The 16,644-nt window shown below is 35.5% G+C and overlaps 1 protein-coding gene across 1 annotated transcript in view; it reads left to right on the top strand.

Annotated features, from left to right (window-relative positions):
* Positions 1-16,644, top strand: part of CCDC7 (coiled-coil domain containing 7) — a 142,573-nt gene that overhangs the window by 57,572 nt on the left and 68,357 nt on the right. The window contains exons 12-13 of the mRNA XM_065871794.1: positions 7,895-7,980; positions 13,125-13,179. Of these exons, the coding sequence (XP_065727866.1) occupies positions 7,895-7,980; positions 13,125-13,179 (141 nt within the window). The remainder of the gene's footprint in view (positions 1-7,894; positions 7,981-13,124; positions 13,180-16,644) is intronic.

Genomic DNA, 16,644 nt, shown 5'->3' with positions numbered 1-16,644 from the left:
CCCTTTCTGACTTACTTCACTCTGTATGACAGTCTCTAGGTCCATCCACGTCTCTACAAATGACCCAATTTCGTTCCATTTTATGGCTGAGTAATATTCCATTGTATATACGTACCACATCTTCTTTATACATTCATCTGTCAGTGGGCATTTAGGTTGCTTCCATGACCTGGCTATTGTAAATAGTGTTGCAATGAACACTGGGGTGTAAGTGTGTTTTTGAATTATGGTTTTCTCAGGGTATATGCCCAGTAGTGGGATTGCTGGGTCATATGGTAACTCTATTTTTAGTTTTTTAAGGAACCTCCATACTGTTCTCCATAGTGGCTGTATCAATTTGCATTGCCACCAACAGTGCAAGTGGGTTCCCTTTTCTCCACACCCTCTCTAGCATTTGTTGTTTGTAGATTTTCTCATGATGCCCAGTCTAACTGGTGTGAGGTGATACCTCACTGTAGTTTTGATTTGCATTTCTCTAATAATTAGTGATGTTGAGGAGCTTTTCCTGTGCCTCTTGGCCATCTGTCTTAGACATGTCTTCTCTGGAGAAGACATGTCTTCTCTGGAGAAACGTCTATTTAGGTCTTCGGCCCATTCTTGGATTGGGTCGTTTGTTTTTTTAATATTGAGCTGCATGAGCTGCTTGTATATTTTGGACATTAATCCTGTGTTGGTTCATTTGCAAATATTTTCTCCCATTTTGAGGGTTGTCGTCTCATCTTGTTTATAGTTTCCTTTGCTCTGCAAAAGCTTTTAAGTTTCATTAGGTCCCATTTGTTTATTTTTGTTTTTATTTCCATTACTCTAGGGGGTGGGTCAAAAAAGATCTTGCAGTAATTTATGTCAAAGAGTGTTCTTCCTATGTTTTCCTCTAAGAGTTTTATAGTGTCTGGTCTTATATTTAGGCCTTTAATCCATTTTGAGTTTATTTTTGTGTATGGTGTTAGGGAGGGTTCTAATTTCATTCTTTTACATTTAACTCTCCAGTTTTCCCAGCACCACTTATTGAAGAGACTCTCTTTCCTCCATTGTATATCCTTGCCTCCTTTGTCACAGATAAGTTGACCATAGGTGCATGGGTTTATCTCTGGGCTTTCTATCCTGTGCCATTGATCTGTATTTCTGTTTTTGTGCCAGTGCCATATTGTCTTGATTACTGTAGCTTTGTAGTATAGTCTGAAGGCAGGGAGTCTGATTCCTCTAGCTCCGTTTTTTTCCCTCAAGATTGCTTTGGCTATTCGGGGTCTTTTGTGTCTCCATACAAATTTTAAGATTTTTTGTTCTAGTTTTCCAAAAGATGCCACTGGTAATTTGATAGGAATTGCATTGAATCTGTAGACTGCTTTGGGTAGTATAGTCATTTTCACAAAGTTGATTCTTCCAATCCAAGAACAAGGTATATCTCTCCATCTGTTTATGTCACCTTTGATTTCTTTCATCAGTGTCTTACAGTTTTCTGAGTACAGGTCTTTTACCTCCTTAGGTAAGTTTATTCCTAAGTATTTTAGTATTTTTGTTGCAGTGGTGATGGGATTGTTTCCTTAATTTTTCTTTCTGATCTTTCATTGTTAGTGTATAGGAATGCAAGAGATTTCTGTGCATTAATTTTGTATCCTGCAGCTTTACCAAATTCATTGATCAGCTCTAGTAGCTTTCTGGTGGCATCTTTAGGATTATCTATGTATAGTATCATGTCATCTGCAAACAATGACAGTTTTACTTCTTCTTTTCCAATTTGGATTCCTTTTATTTCTTTATCTTCTCTGATTGCCATGGCTAGGGCTTCCAAAACTATGTTGAATAATAGTGGTGAGAGTGGACATCCTATGGATTTTATTCTTCAGTTTGTTAATATGGTGTATCGCACTGATTGATTTGCACGTACTGAGGAATCCTTGTATCCCTGGGATAAATCCCACTTGATCATGGTGTATTATCCTTTTAATGTGTTGTTGGATTCTGTTTGCTAGTATTTTGTTGAGGATTTTTGCATCTGTATTCATCAGTAATATTGGTCTGTAATTTTCTTTTCTTGTAGTATCTTTGTCTAGTTTTGATATCAGGGTGATGGTGGCCTTGTAGAATGAGTTTGGGAATGTTCCTTCCTCTTCAATTTTTTGGAAGAGTTTGATAAGGATGGGTGTTAGCTCTTCTCTAAATAGAACTCACCTGTGAAGCCATCTGGTCCTGGACTTTTGTTTGTTGGAAGATTTTTAATCACAGTTTCAATTTCATTACTTGTGATTGGTCTGTTCATATTTTATGTTTCTTCCTGGTTCAGTCTTGGAAGGTTATGTCTTCTAAGAATTTGTCCATTTCTTCCAGGTCTTCCATTTTATTGGCATAGAGTTGTTCATAGTAGTGTCTTATGATGCTTTGTATTTCTGCGGTGTCCTTCTTTTTCATTCTAATTTTATTGATTTGAGTCCTTTCCCTCTTTTTCTTGATGAGTCTGGCTAAAGGTTTATCAATTTTGTTTATCTTCTCAAAGAACCAGCTTTTAGTTTATTGATCTTTGCTATTGTTTTCCTTGTTTCTGTTTCATTTACTTCTGCTCTTGATCTTTATGGTTTCTTACCTTCTACAGACGTTGGGTTTTGTTTGTTCTTCTTTCTTTAGTTGCTTTAGGTGTAAGGTTAGATTGTTTATTTGCGATTTTTCTTGTCTCTTGAGGTAGGATTGTATAGCTATAAACTTCCCTCTTAAGAACTGCTTTTGCTGTATCCCTTAGGTTTTAGGTCATCGTGTTTTTATTGTCATTTGTCTCTAGGTATTTTCTGACTTCCTCTTTAATTTCTTCAGTGATCTCTTGGTTATTCAGTAACGTATTGTTTAGCCTCCATGTGTTGGTGTTTTTTACGTTTTTTCCCCTGTAATTAATTTCTAATCTCAAAGCGTTGTGGTCAGAAAAGATGCTTGATATGATTTCAATTTTCTTTAATTTACCGAGGCTTGATTTGTGACCCAAGATGTGATCTGTCCTGGAGAGCGTTCCATGTGCATTTGAGAAGAAAGTGTAATCTGCTGTTTTCAGATGGAATGTCCTATAAATACCAATTAAATCTATCTGGTCTATTGTGTCATTTAAAGCTTGTGTTTCCTTATTCATTTTCTGTCTGGGTGATCTGTCCATTGGTGTAAGTGAGGTGTTAAATTCCCCCACTATTACTATGTTACTGTCAGTTTCCTCTTGTATAGCTGTTAGCATTTGCCTTAAGTATTGAGGTGCTCTTATGTTGGGTGCATATATTATATTTATAATTGTTATATCTCCTTCTTGCATTGATCCCTTGATCATTATGTAGTGTCCTTCCTTGTGTCTTGTAACATTGTTTATTTTAAAGTCTAGTTTTCTGATATGAGTATTGCTACTCCAGCTTTCTTTTGATTTCCATTTGCATGGAATATCTTTTTCCATCCCCTCATTTTCAGTCTGTCTTTGCCCCAGGTCTGAAGTGTGTCTCCTGTAGACAGCATATATATGGATCTTGTTTTTGTATTCCATTCAGCAAGCCTGTGTCTTTTGGTTGGAGCATTTAATCCATTCACATTTAAGATAATTATTGATATGTATGTTCCTCTTACCATTTTCTTAATTGTTTTGGGTTTGTTTTTGTACGTCCTTTTCTTCACTTGTGTTTCCCACTTAGAGAAGTTTCTTTAGCATTTGTTGTAGAGCTGGTTTGGTGGTGCTGAATTCTCTTAGCTTTTGCTTGTCTGCAAAGCTTTTGATTTCTCAATCGAATCTGAATAAGATCCTTGCCAGGTAGAGTAATCTTGGTTCTTCCATTTCATTACTTTAAATATATTGTGCCACTCCGTACTGGCTTGTAGAGTTTATTCTGAGAAATCAGCTGTTAACCATACGCGAGTTCCCTTCTATGTTATTTGTTATTTTTCCCTTGTTGCTTTTAATAATTTTTCTTTGTCTTTAATTTTTGCCAGTTTGATTACTATGTGTCTTGGTGTGTTTCTCCTTGGATTTATCCTGCCTGGGACTTTCTGCGCTTCCTGGGCTTGGGTGGCTATTTCATTTCCCATGTTAGGGAAGTTTTCAAATATAATCTCTTCAAATATTTTCTCAGGTCCTTCCTCTCTCTCTTCTCCTTCTGGGACCCCTATAATGTGAATGTTGGTGTGTTTAATGTTGTCAGAGAGATGTCTTAGGCCGTCTTCATTTCTTCTCATTCTTTTTTCTTTTGTCTATTTCATGGCAGTGAATTCCACCATTCTGTCTTCCAGGTCACTTATCCATTCTTCTGCCTAAGTTATTTTGCTATTGATGCCTTCTAGTGTGTTTTTCATTTCAGTTATTGTATTGTTCATCTCTGTTTGTTCTTTAATTCTTCTGTGTGTTTGTTCTTTATTTCTTCTAGGCCTTTGTTAAACATTTCTTGCATCTTCTCGGTCTTTGCCTCCATTCTTTTACCGAGGTCTTGGATCGTCTTCACTATCATTATCCTGAATTCTGTTTTCTGGAAGGTTGCCTATCTCCACTTCATTTAGTTGTTTTTATCGGGTTTTGTCTTATTCCTTCATCTGGTACATAGTCCTCTGCGTTTTCATTTTGTCTGTCTTTCTGTGGATGTGGTTTTTGTTCCACAGGCTGCAGGGTTTTAGTTCTTCTTGCTTCTGCTGTCTGCCCTCTGGTGGATGAGGCTATCTAAGAGGCTTGTGCAAGCTTCCTGATGGGAGGGACTCTTGCCAATTTTTTTATGGCATCTTCATCATTACACAGGGCAAAGTCTGGGAAAATAACAGGAGAGCTGAGACTGTACCTGCAGCTCCCCTTGGCTCTGCAGAGTGCCAACCACAGTTACATTAGCCTGACTCCTTATTTATTCCACTTCTGCCATCACCTGGCTTTCTACTATAGCTTCCTAAATAGGAGCTCCTAGATATATATATTTTGGTATGCTATTGCTAGAAAATATTACTGCATAAAAAGATTTGTTTCTGTTCTTTCTATTCTGTTCTATTGGCGTTGTGTATTCCTACACCAATGACTGAGATCTTTAATGATTATATATTTATAGTAAGTCCTGGTATTTTGTGGGCAAGTTAACCCACCTTGTAATATATGAGAATTTTTTTGTTTTTGGTCTTTGCACTTTCTTGTAAATTTTAGAGTTAATTTGTCAAATTCTACAAGTGCACTCAAGCTGTACATCAAATTTGAGAGATTTACATATAGGATATCAATATACATCTTTTTGTTTACAAACATTAAATGCCGCAATTTTGGAAAGTTTTGTAATGCTTACAATCAGTGTTTATGATTTTCTTCATAAAGCTCTTATTCATTTTTGTTAGGTTAATCTTAGGTACTTTGTATTTTTATGCTATGTTATTTGTATCTTATAAAATATTTTAAAGCTATTGCTAGAGAAATGTAACAAATTTCTGTATATTGAATTTTCCATCTACAAACCTAGCTACACTATCATAATGGTTAGATTTTTATTTCCTACTTTCATAATTGAAGTATCTGTAAATGATTGCCTAAATTTTCTTGCTTTCCAACTTGTAATACTTTCTTCTTCTTGCCTTGCTACACTGGGAAAGACCTCTAGAATTATACTGAATGAACAGTATGAAAGCAGGCATTTTGTTTTGTTTTGTTCCTGATATTAAGGGGAATGTTTTCTTGTTTCTTGTGATTAGTCAGCCTGCCTTTCTGTCTCTCTTTCTCTTTCAAAACCGTGTATCAGGTTAAAGGATGTTTCCTCTTCCCATAATATTTTTTCATGAATATTTGTTTTTATGCTTCCTAAAATTCTTCCAGCCTCTGCCACTATTGCCTTATTTCAAAGCCATTTCTATAGTTTTAGTTATGTGTTGCAACAGCACCCTACTTTCAGGTAGCAAAATCTGTATTACTTTTTAATTTGCTGCTCAGTGGGTTGCTTTATTGGCTGCTTTAGGGTTTACAGTCTTGTTTTTAACTTACTGTAGTTTCTATTCAAATGACATTGAATCACTTTATGTATAAGAATCTTGAAACATATTTTCATTTGTCCCTTTCTGGCCTTTGTGCAATTGTTTTTATACATTTTACTGCACAACACATTGTTATTAATTTTGCTGTAAAATATTACCTTTTATAGAGATTTAAATAACAAGAAAACAGTCTTTATATTTACCCACATAATTATCATTTGTTCTTCTTTGTGTATTTTCTTATTTCTGTCTGGTATCATTTTTCTTCTCCTTGAAGGATTCTTTATCTTTTTTATTGTGCAGGGCTGCTGCTGCTGAATTCTTTCACCTCTTTGATTTCCAGACAAAAAAAAATTTCTTTTGCCATCAGTTTTGAAAGATATTTTTCCTGGATAAAGAATTCTAGGTTGAGTGGTTTAAAGATATTGCTCCTTTGTCTTCAGGCTTGCATTATTTCTTAAAAGAAATCTGTTTTCTTGTTTATTCTTGTGTGTATTCTGCTTTTCTCCGCTGTCTGCTTTTAAGATTTTCTTTTTATTGCTGCTTTTAAATAATTTGATTATGATGTATCTTGGGGGTAGTTTTTCTTGTACTGTTGTGGATTTGTGGACGTACAGTTTTCATCAAAGTTGGAAAAAATTGGCCATTATTTCTTCAAATAGTTATTCTCTTTTCCCACCCCTTCTCTCCATGAATTCCAACTGTAAGTATATTAATCCACTTGAAGTTGTCCCACAACTTACTGATGATCTGTTCGTTATTTTTCAGTCTTTTTTCCCTTTCGTTATTTTAGTATGTTTTGATTGCCAGTATATTAGATTTTTCTTAATAGGAAATATGTACCAAAACTCGTGTTTAAACTGGAAAATTATTTGGCAACCTTAACAATTCTCATTAAAAATGTATTATTATACTTATTTTCTATATTTTATAGGAATTGTTACACTTGGGGTTTAACTTGTGAGAACTTTGCTACAGTTAATTTGGTATCTGTTGGAGGTTGTGGTCTGAAATAGGAAATGATCTCCCAATACCTAATAGTGTCTATTATTAAGCTCATCTAAAATTTTCAATACTCTAATTGTCAAAGTTTTTCTATCCTTTCTTGTAGAAAATAATCCAGTACTACATAGTAGTTGAAGAATACTTTAAAACCTGTGGTCAGTTCTGCTCTAATATTTGTTTTGAAATGCAGATTTGTTACAACATGACAGAACAGTTTGAGCATAATGTGAATTTTACATTTGCTTATGCACAAATTCATCTGAAAATAGTACTAGGTGAATGTAGAAAAACAGCTTCTACAAGCTTCTTTGGTTTACCATGTGTATTGTGTACCACACCAGTCCACATATGGTGTTACAACTTTTCATCCAATTTCAGATAGCCTTCCTTCCCATACTGCCTAATAACTCACAAGTTGAAATCTGTTTGATGCTCATTTCCAAAAACAAGCTTCATGTCTTATTCAAGATAAAGAGCTATGTTTCTTGTAGTATGTATTTCTTAATCATTTAACTGTATAAAGCTGGATTAATGTTCTTATTCAGTTTTTATTTTTTTAATGTATCATCGACAGTTTTTTTGTGTTCTGTGCACCTTACCCCATTTTCCTCATATATCCTGCAGTTTTTATCATATGATTTTTCACAGTGAGGTGATTTTCAGGATGTTGTATGCAATGTTATAGCAGAACTGACTGTAATTTGTCAAGGAATTTAATTGTTTGATATGTATTAGCTTATTTGCAACTTACATTCTGTAAAGCACTATAACAAACATTCAGCCTATATCATTAATTTTGTTTTGCTTTTATTCAGATAATTTCCCTTGAAATATAGTATAGTGATTCTCAGAGTAAAATGGCAATCTTAGTAATGTGTATTATCATGTATTTACCTATAATTTATGGTCTCCTTAACTGTTTATTTCTGGCTTATATAAAACTACATAGAAAACAAAGGCTACAAGTGAGCGACAAAAGAAAACTATGAAAATGGAGAAGAAAAAAGACGAAGGAATATCTGAAGATTCAGAAGAGTAAGACATAAAGATACTTGTTAATATTTTTTACTTATAAACTTATATTTTCATTTTATACAATTTAGGATCATATAAATATAACTTATTAACAGGTTTCTAAAAAAGCATAGCATTAGCAAATATATAGTTTTATAAGCAGACCAGGATATGATTATGGGAGAAAGCTGAGAAGGAAAGAGCAAAGAACTAAAAATGGGTTAGAGTAGAATAAATCACAAGATATTCAGGAATAGGTAAACAATTAAATACAAATAATTTTAGGGAAAAAAGGATTTACAGTGTTTTCTTGATGGTTTAGCTAATGATTTGTAATTTGTATGTTAATCCCTCTCCCCATTCTGGGCTCTTCCTTTTTACTGTACTTCTTGGTTGTCTTATTTTATTAAAAAAAGTATCTGTTTTTAATGTATATGGGTTATTGTAAAGTGGCCTTGCCAAGAGAATATTTTCTTTACTAATATAAAATAACTTGTGCAGTTGGAATTTGCTTGATCAAACCCTCATATAAATATATAGCTTATTAACAAAACTATGAATTCAAACTTTATAGAGTTCCACAAATTCTGAAAAGAAATTCATCAGACAAATGGCCTTTTCTTGAGAAAAGAAAAGATGACCAGAGAAGAAAAAATGACCAATGTACTTTGGAAATCCTTTTCCCATCTCAACGTACCATATTTTAATCATACCAACGAGATGTCAGTTTGAGAAATGTTATTCAATTATTTATCATTTAACCTTTATCAATTTTATGGCTTTTAAAAATATGAATTTCTTATGAAATTTTACTTTCTTTTTTATGCAAGTATAATTGGCTTATTATATTAGTTACAGGTATATGACACAGTAATTTGATATTTTAATACATTACAAATTGATCACCATGATAAGTCTGTCGCCACACAAAGTTATTATGATGTTAATGACTATATTCCCTATGCTATACATTACACCCCATGACTTATTGATTTTATAACTGGCATTTTGTATTTCTTTATCTCCCTTACCTATTTAAATTATTCCCCTTCCCTCCTCCCCTCTGGAAACCACCAGTTTGTTCTCTGTACCTATGAGTTTGCTTCTGTTTTGCTATGTTTGTTCATTTGTTTTTTAGATTCCATATATAAGTGAAATCATACAGTATTTGTCTCTTTGTCTGACAATCCATGTTGTCGCAGATGGCAAGATTTCATTCTTTTTGTTGGTTGAGTTATATTACAACATATATATGGTATCTATATCTATATCTGTATATACACACATACATACCACATCTTCTTTAGCCATTCATCTATTGATGGGTACTTAGGTTACTTCCATATCTTGGCATTTATAAATAATTATGCAATGAACATAGGGGTGCATGTATTTTTTGGGGATAGTGTTTTTGTTTTCTTTGAAAAAATACCCAGAAGTGGACTTGATGGATCATATGGTAGTATTATTTTTAATTGTTTGAAGAACTCCCATACTTTTTTTTATAGTGACTGCACCAGTTTACATTTCCACCAACAAAGCACCAAGGGTTCCTTTTTCTCCACATCCTTGCAACACTTGTTATTTGTTGTCTTTTTGATAATAGCCATCCTGACAGGTGTAAGGTGATATCTCATTGAGGGTTTTTTTTTTTCTTTCTTTTTTTTTTTTGTGGTACACAGGCCTCTCACTGTTGTGGCCTCTCCCGTTGCGGAGCACAGGCTCCGGACGCACAGGCTCAGCGGCCATGGCTCACGGGCCCAGCCGCTCCGCGGCACGTGGGATCTTCCCAGACCGGGGCACGAACCCATGTCCCCTGTATCGGCAGGCGGACTCTCAACCACTGCGCCACCAGGGAAGCCCCTCATTGAGGTTTTAATTTGCATTTCCCTGGTGATTAGTAATGTTGAGCATCTTTTCATGCACCTGTTGGCCATCTAGACACCTTGTTTGGAAAAATGTCTATTCAGGTTCTCTGCCATTTTAAAATCAGATTTTTTGGTTTTTTTGATGTTAAGTTGTAGGAGTTCTTTGTATTTGGATATTAACTCCTTATCACATGTATCATTTGGGAATATCTTCTCCCATATAGTACGCTGACTCTTCATTCTGTTGATAGTTTGCTTTGCTGTGCAAAAGCTTTTTTCAGTTTGATGTAGTTCCATTTGTTTATTTTTCCTTTTGTTTCTCTTGCCTGAGGAGACATATACCAAAAATATGGCTAACACCAATGTTAAAGAGTGTACCACTTATGTTACCTTCTAGGAGTTTTATGGTTGCAGGCCTTATAGTTAAGTCTTTAATCCACTTTGAGTTTACTTTTGTATATGGTGTGAGAATGTAGTTCAGTTTGATTCTTCTACAATACATGTTGCTGTTCAGTTTTCCCAACATCATTAATTCAAGAGGCTGCCTTTTTCACATTGTATATTCTTGCCTCCATTGTCTTAGATTCATTGACCATATATGTATGAATTTATTTCTGGGCTCTCTACTCTGTTTCATTGAACTGTGTGTCTGTTTTTGTCCAGTGCCATGTTTTGATTACTGTATCTTTGTAGTATAGGTTGAAATCAGGGCACATGCTACCTCCAGCTCTGTTCTTTCTCAAGATTGTTTTGGCTATTTGGGGTCTTTTTGTGTTACCATAGAAATTTTAGAATTATTTGTTCTAGTTCTGTGAAAAATGCCATTGGTATTTTTATAGAGATTGTACTGAGTCTGTAGACTTCTTTTGGTAGTATGTCATTTTAACAATGTTAATTCTTCCACTCCATAAGCATAGAATATTTTTCCATTTGTTAATGTTATTTTTAATTTCTTTTATAACTTTCTTACAGGTTTCCAGGTTCAGGTCTTTTACCTCCTCAGTTAGATTTATCCCTAAGTACTTTATTCTTTTTGATACAATTATGAGTGGGATTGTTTTCTTAATTTCTTTTTCTGATAGTTTGTTGTTAGTGTGTGAAACCCAAGAGATTTCTGTATATTAATTTTGTATCCTGCAACTTTACTGAGTTCACTTATTGTTTCTAATAGTCTTTTTTGGTAGCATCTTTAGGATTTTCTAAATGTAGTATCATGTCATGTGCAAACAATGACAGTTTTATTTTTTTCTTCTCCAATTTGAATTCCTTTTATATCTTTGTCTTGTCTGATTGCTGTGGCTAGGGCTTCAGTTTCAACATTATGTTGAATAAAGGTGATGGGCATCCTTGTCTTATTCTTGATGTTAGAGGAAATGTTTTCAGCTTTTTCTTGTAGAATATGATGTTGGCTTTGGGTTTTTCATATAGTACCTTTATTATGTTGAGGTATGTTCCCTCTGTATCTACTTTGTTGAGAGTTTTTCTCATAAATGGATTTTGAACTTTGTCAAAAGCTTTTTCTGCATCTATGAAGATGATCATATGATATTTATTCTTTGTTTTGTTAACATGGTTTATTATGTTAGTTGATTTTTGGATGTCAAATTATCCTTGCAACCATAGTTAGAATCCCACTTGATCATGGTGTATGATCCTTTTAATGTATTGTTGAATTTGGTTTGCTAATATTTTGTTGAGGATTTTTGCATCTATATTTATCAGTGATATTGATTTGTAACTTTCCTTTTTTGTGGTGTCTCTATCTGGTTTTCATATCAGGGTGATGCTTGTCTAAGAATGAGTTCAGAGTGTTCCCTCCTCTTTAAATTTTTTGAATAGTTAGAGAAGGGTAAGTGTTAACTCTTTCTTAATGGTTGTTAGAACTCACCTTTGAATTGATCTGGTCATGGACTTTGGTTCATTGGGAGTTTTTTGATTAATGATTCAATTTCATTTCTGGTAATCACTCTGTTCATATTTTCTATTTCTTCCTGATTCAGTCTTGGGAAATTGTACATTTCTAGGAATTTATCCATTTTTTCTAGGTTGTCCATTTATTGTATATAATTGTTTGTACTAATCTCTTATGTATTTCTGTGGTGTCAGTTGTAATTTCTCTTTCATTTTTTATTTTATTTATTTGGGACCGCTCTTTCTTTTTTTCTTGTTTAATCTGGATAAAGTTTTGTCAGTTTTGTTTAACTTTTCAAAACCAGCTTGTAGTTTCCTTGACCTCTTTTATTTTTTCTTTTAGTCTTTATTTGATTTATTTTTGTTCCGATCTGTATCATTTATTTTCTTTTACTAATTTTGGGCTTTATTTGTTCTTCTCTTTCTAATTCCTTTAGGTGTAAGGTGAGATTGTTTATTTGAGATTTTGTGTGTTTGTTTCCTGAGGTAGGGTGCCAGATCCTGCCTCATGTGGTGGTTGCTGGCCTGCTGGTGGGCAGGGCTGGGTACCCAGGCTGGGGGTCAGGGGCTCCTTGGGCTAGTGTCAGCCTGCTGGTGAGTGGGTAAGCCCCTGGTACTAATAGTCTAGAGGGAGGATTCCAAAATGGTGCTTGAGAGCACCTTGTCCTCATGGTAGAATGAGCTCCCCAAAATGGGTGCTGCCAGCCTTTGTGTCCCCAAGGGGAGTCCCAGTTGCCTCCTACCTCTCCAGGAGGCTCTCCAAAATCAGCAAATGGGTCTGACCCTGGCTCCTTTTAAATTACCACCACTACGCTGGGACTCAGCATGTGAGATTTTGCATGTCTCAGAAGAGTGGGATCTACGTTTCCTACAGCCCTCCTGCTCTCCAATATGCAAGCCCTGTTGGCCTTCACAGGCCAACAGGGCTTGCATATTGTTCTTGAGGCTCATCTTCTCACTGTTGGACCCCTGGGGTAGGGAGTCTGGTGTGGAGCTCAGACCCCTCACTCCTTGGGGGAGAACAACTGCAATTGTGATTATCCTCCCATTTGTGGGTCACCTACCCAGGAATGTGGGTCTTCACTATACTGAGTCTTTACCCCTCCTATCCATCTCATTGTGGTTACTTCTTAATATCTTTACTTGTGGACAGTCTTTTCTGGTAGTCTTCATGGCATTCTCATCAATAGTTGCTCTGTAAATAGTTGTAATTTTGGTGTGCCTGTGGGAGGAGGTAAATTTGGGGTCTTCCTACTCCATCATTTTGGGTACACCTCTCAAAATTTCATTTCTTTAAAATGGTTTAAGTACTCATCAAGAAAGCAAAGTAGTCATGCAAATATCATAAAATATCATGATATATTTAAAAACATTTTTTTTTTTCAGGAAGAAGTCTATAGTGAAAGAGCTTAAAGTAAAAGAAGATATGCCTCAAGTCCAGGTAACACAGAATCTCTCTCTGTGCATCTAAATGTGATTAATAAGGCTCTGATAATTGTATATATAGACAATATTAGTATGTATATGAATATAGGTGTGTATGTATGTGTGTTTGTGAGTGTATATGTGTACTAAATTTCTTCCTAAGATACTTCTTTCTTGTCAGTTGACTTTTCTCAGCAAGTTTCGAAAACCAAATGTTAAATTTAGACACACTTACTGTCAAGGTTATGAAAATTACCATAGTTCACTCAATTATAGGCAGTATCATGGAGGAAAGAACATCATATTATGAGTCAGAGCAGACTTACTAGTTAAGTGACATTAGACAAGTCCCTTTAACCTACTTGAACTTCATATTTTTCATCACTAAAATGGGTAAAACAATAACTTCCCTATCTATTTTAAGAAGGTATAAGAGATGCAAGAAGCAAATAGGAAAAATTTTCAGAGATTGTAAATATAGCCCACTCTTTTTTATGTGATCCAATGAAAAGAATACAAGTAACCCTTTGTTTCATCTTGTCTTTGGTAAACTTTCTTTTGCTACAAGTTAACTTCTTAACTATCAGAGCGTCATGTCACCCATTTGGTCACTCTCATCCCATGAGTGGCTGGACTTAAGTGTCCTACAAGTATGTACCTGCATGATTCAAGAATCAAATAACATAAATTTGCAAAGAAAATGAGAGTACTGCTTGAAATACTGAATATAAAATGAACAACTTTATGGTATTAGTTTTCTATTTCTGCATAACAAGTTACCTCACATTTTGCAGCTTAAAACAATTTAAATTGTCTCATAGTTTTGAATGGCTTAGGAGTCTGAGCATGGCTAATCTGTGTCCTATGCTCAAGGCCTCACCATACAGCAGTCAAGGCGTTGGCTAGGCTCTGCTTTTTTTGGTCACTTGGGGTCCTCTTCCAAGCTTAAGTAGATGTGGCAAATTTCAGTTCTGTGCAGTTGTAGGACTGGGGCATTTAGCCATGTGGCCTTCTCCATAAGCAGTTTACATTATAACATCTCACTTCTTCTTTAAGGCCAGCAAAGAGTCTCTCTTTCTTGCTAAGACAGTCTCATGCAATATAATATGATCATAAGAGTGACACCTTATCACCTCAGCTATATAGTTGATCCTTGAACGACATGGAGGTTAGGAATGCCATCCCCTCCCTCACAGTTGAAAATTTGCATACTGCTATCTCTGCCTCAAAAACAAAGGAATTGATAAATGACTCACCAAAGGGCAGGAAGGCAAAACAGCTAGGGTAGAGTCAGGACTCAAACCCTAGTTATTTTATTTTATTATTTTTTTTGCGGTACGCGGGCCTCTCACTGTTGTGGCCTCTTCCGTTGCAGAGCACAGGCTCCAGATGCGCAGGCTCAGTGGCATGGCTCATGGGCCCAGCCACTCCGTGGCATGTGGGATCTTCCCAGACCGGGGCATGAACCTGTGTCCCCTGCATCGGCAGGTGGACTCTCAACCACTGCGCCACCAGGGAAGCCCCAAACCCTAGTTCTTTTGATTCCACATATTGTGATCTCTAATCGAACACACTTTTCCCTATATGTAGTTGATATAAAGATCTGTAAAATGAAAATACAGGTACAGTATTCATTGAAAAATATCCTTGTATAAGTGGACCCAGGCAGTTCAAACCCATGCTGTTCACAGGTCAAATATATAATACAGTCTAGTAAGTGGATTGGCATCTCATCACTGTGCAATATTCTGTTGGCTAAAAGCAAGTCACAGGTTGTATTCACACTAAAAGGAGTGGATTATACAGAGCATAACTTTAGGGATGGAGGTCATGGAGGCCATTTTAGAATTCTGCCTACCATACCAGGTGATTTTATATAGAACAGCATTTTGTGTGTATTTTAAAAACATTTATTATAATTCCATTTTTTAATTAATATTGTAAGTCTTGAAACTAGTGTTTTAGTTCATTTGGGCCATGTCTTAGTCCCTTCAGACTGCTTTAACAAAATGTCAGGGATTGGGTAGCTTATAAACAACAGAAATTTATTTCTAACAGTTCTGGGGGCTAGATGTTCAAAATCAGAGTACCAGCATGATGGGGTGAGGGTCCTCTTCTGGCTTTCAGAATTCTTGTATTCTCATATGGCAGAAGGAGAGCTTTCTCAGGCCCCTTTTATAAGGGCGTTAATCTCATTCATGAAGGCTCTGCCCTCATGACCTAATCACCTCCCAAAGGCTTTGCCTCCTAATATGATCACAGTGGGCATTAGGATTTCAACATAATGAATTTGGGGGCAGGACACAAACATTTGGACCATAGCAGGCTTCTGTAACAAAATACTTTAGACTGGGTAGCTTAAATAACAAACATTTATTTCTCACAGTTCTGGAGGTAGGGAAGTCCAAAGATCAAGTCACCAGCAGATTTGGTGTCCAGTGAGAACCTGATTCCCGGTTCATAGATGGCCATATTCTTGCTGTGTCTTTACATGGCAGAAATGGCAAAGGAGCTCTCTAGAATCTCTTTTATAGGGTGCTAATTCCATTCATGAGAGTACCACCCTCATGACCTATTCATCTTCCAGTGGCTCCACCTCCAAATACCATTACATTAGAGATTAGATTTCAGTATATGAATTTTGGGGGGCACAAGCATTCAATTTGTCGCAGATAGTGTCATTTAAATTTTTTTTCTGAATTTAAAATTAAAATTTTCTGTGTGGGTATAATTTTTTCTGGAGAAGGTCTGTGGATTTAATGAGAATTTTAAAGGAATTTGGGAATTTATCTCCCTCCTCCAAAACTCCATTATGAACTATCACTGATCTAGACCATTTTACAGAGACCAATAGAAGCTAAAATGTGACTTGCTTAGTTTAGAGAACAAATTGGTACTGAAATCTGAACTGCAAACATGGCTCTCTGAATCCTGCTTAGCATTTGCAATTATAGTCAGTCCTTGAACAACATGGGTTTGTGCTGTGAGGGCCCACTTACACATGGATTTTTTCCAATAAATATGTACTGTAGTACTACACAATCTGTGGTTGGTTGAATCTGCAGGTGTGGAACCATGTATACAAAGGGCCAGCTGTAAATTTATATGTGGATTTTCCATTGGGTGGGTTCCTGTAACCCCCATGTTTTTCAAGGGTCAGTTATAGGGAAAATGTATTCGGTTTTGCTTCCTCAGGCAGGCATGGGTATTAGAATCAGTTGGTATTATTATCTATCTGTCCAAGTAAGTATAATGTTTGTAAAATTTTTTAATAAGTCATGTAAAACTATATTTTAGTTTTTTTACATGACATAGTTTTTTTATTAGTTGTTCATTAGGGTATGGATTGGATTTTGCAGTCAGGGAGAACAACTAGAGAGTTTTTGCAATAATTTAACTCAGTGATAAACTAGTTAATTATAAGTTAAATGTATTAAGATAGAAATGTAAATAACATTTCTTATAATCCAAATTTTACTGT

This window comes from Phocoena phocoena, chromosome 2, assembly GCF_963924675.1.
Source record: "Phocoena phocoena chromosome 2, mPhoPho1.1, whole genome shotgun sequence".
NCBI lineage: Eukaryota > Metazoa > Chordata > Mammalia > Artiodactyla > Phocoenidae > Phocoena > Phocoena phocoena.
This window is presented reverse-complemented; position numbering and strand designations above follow the sequence as displayed.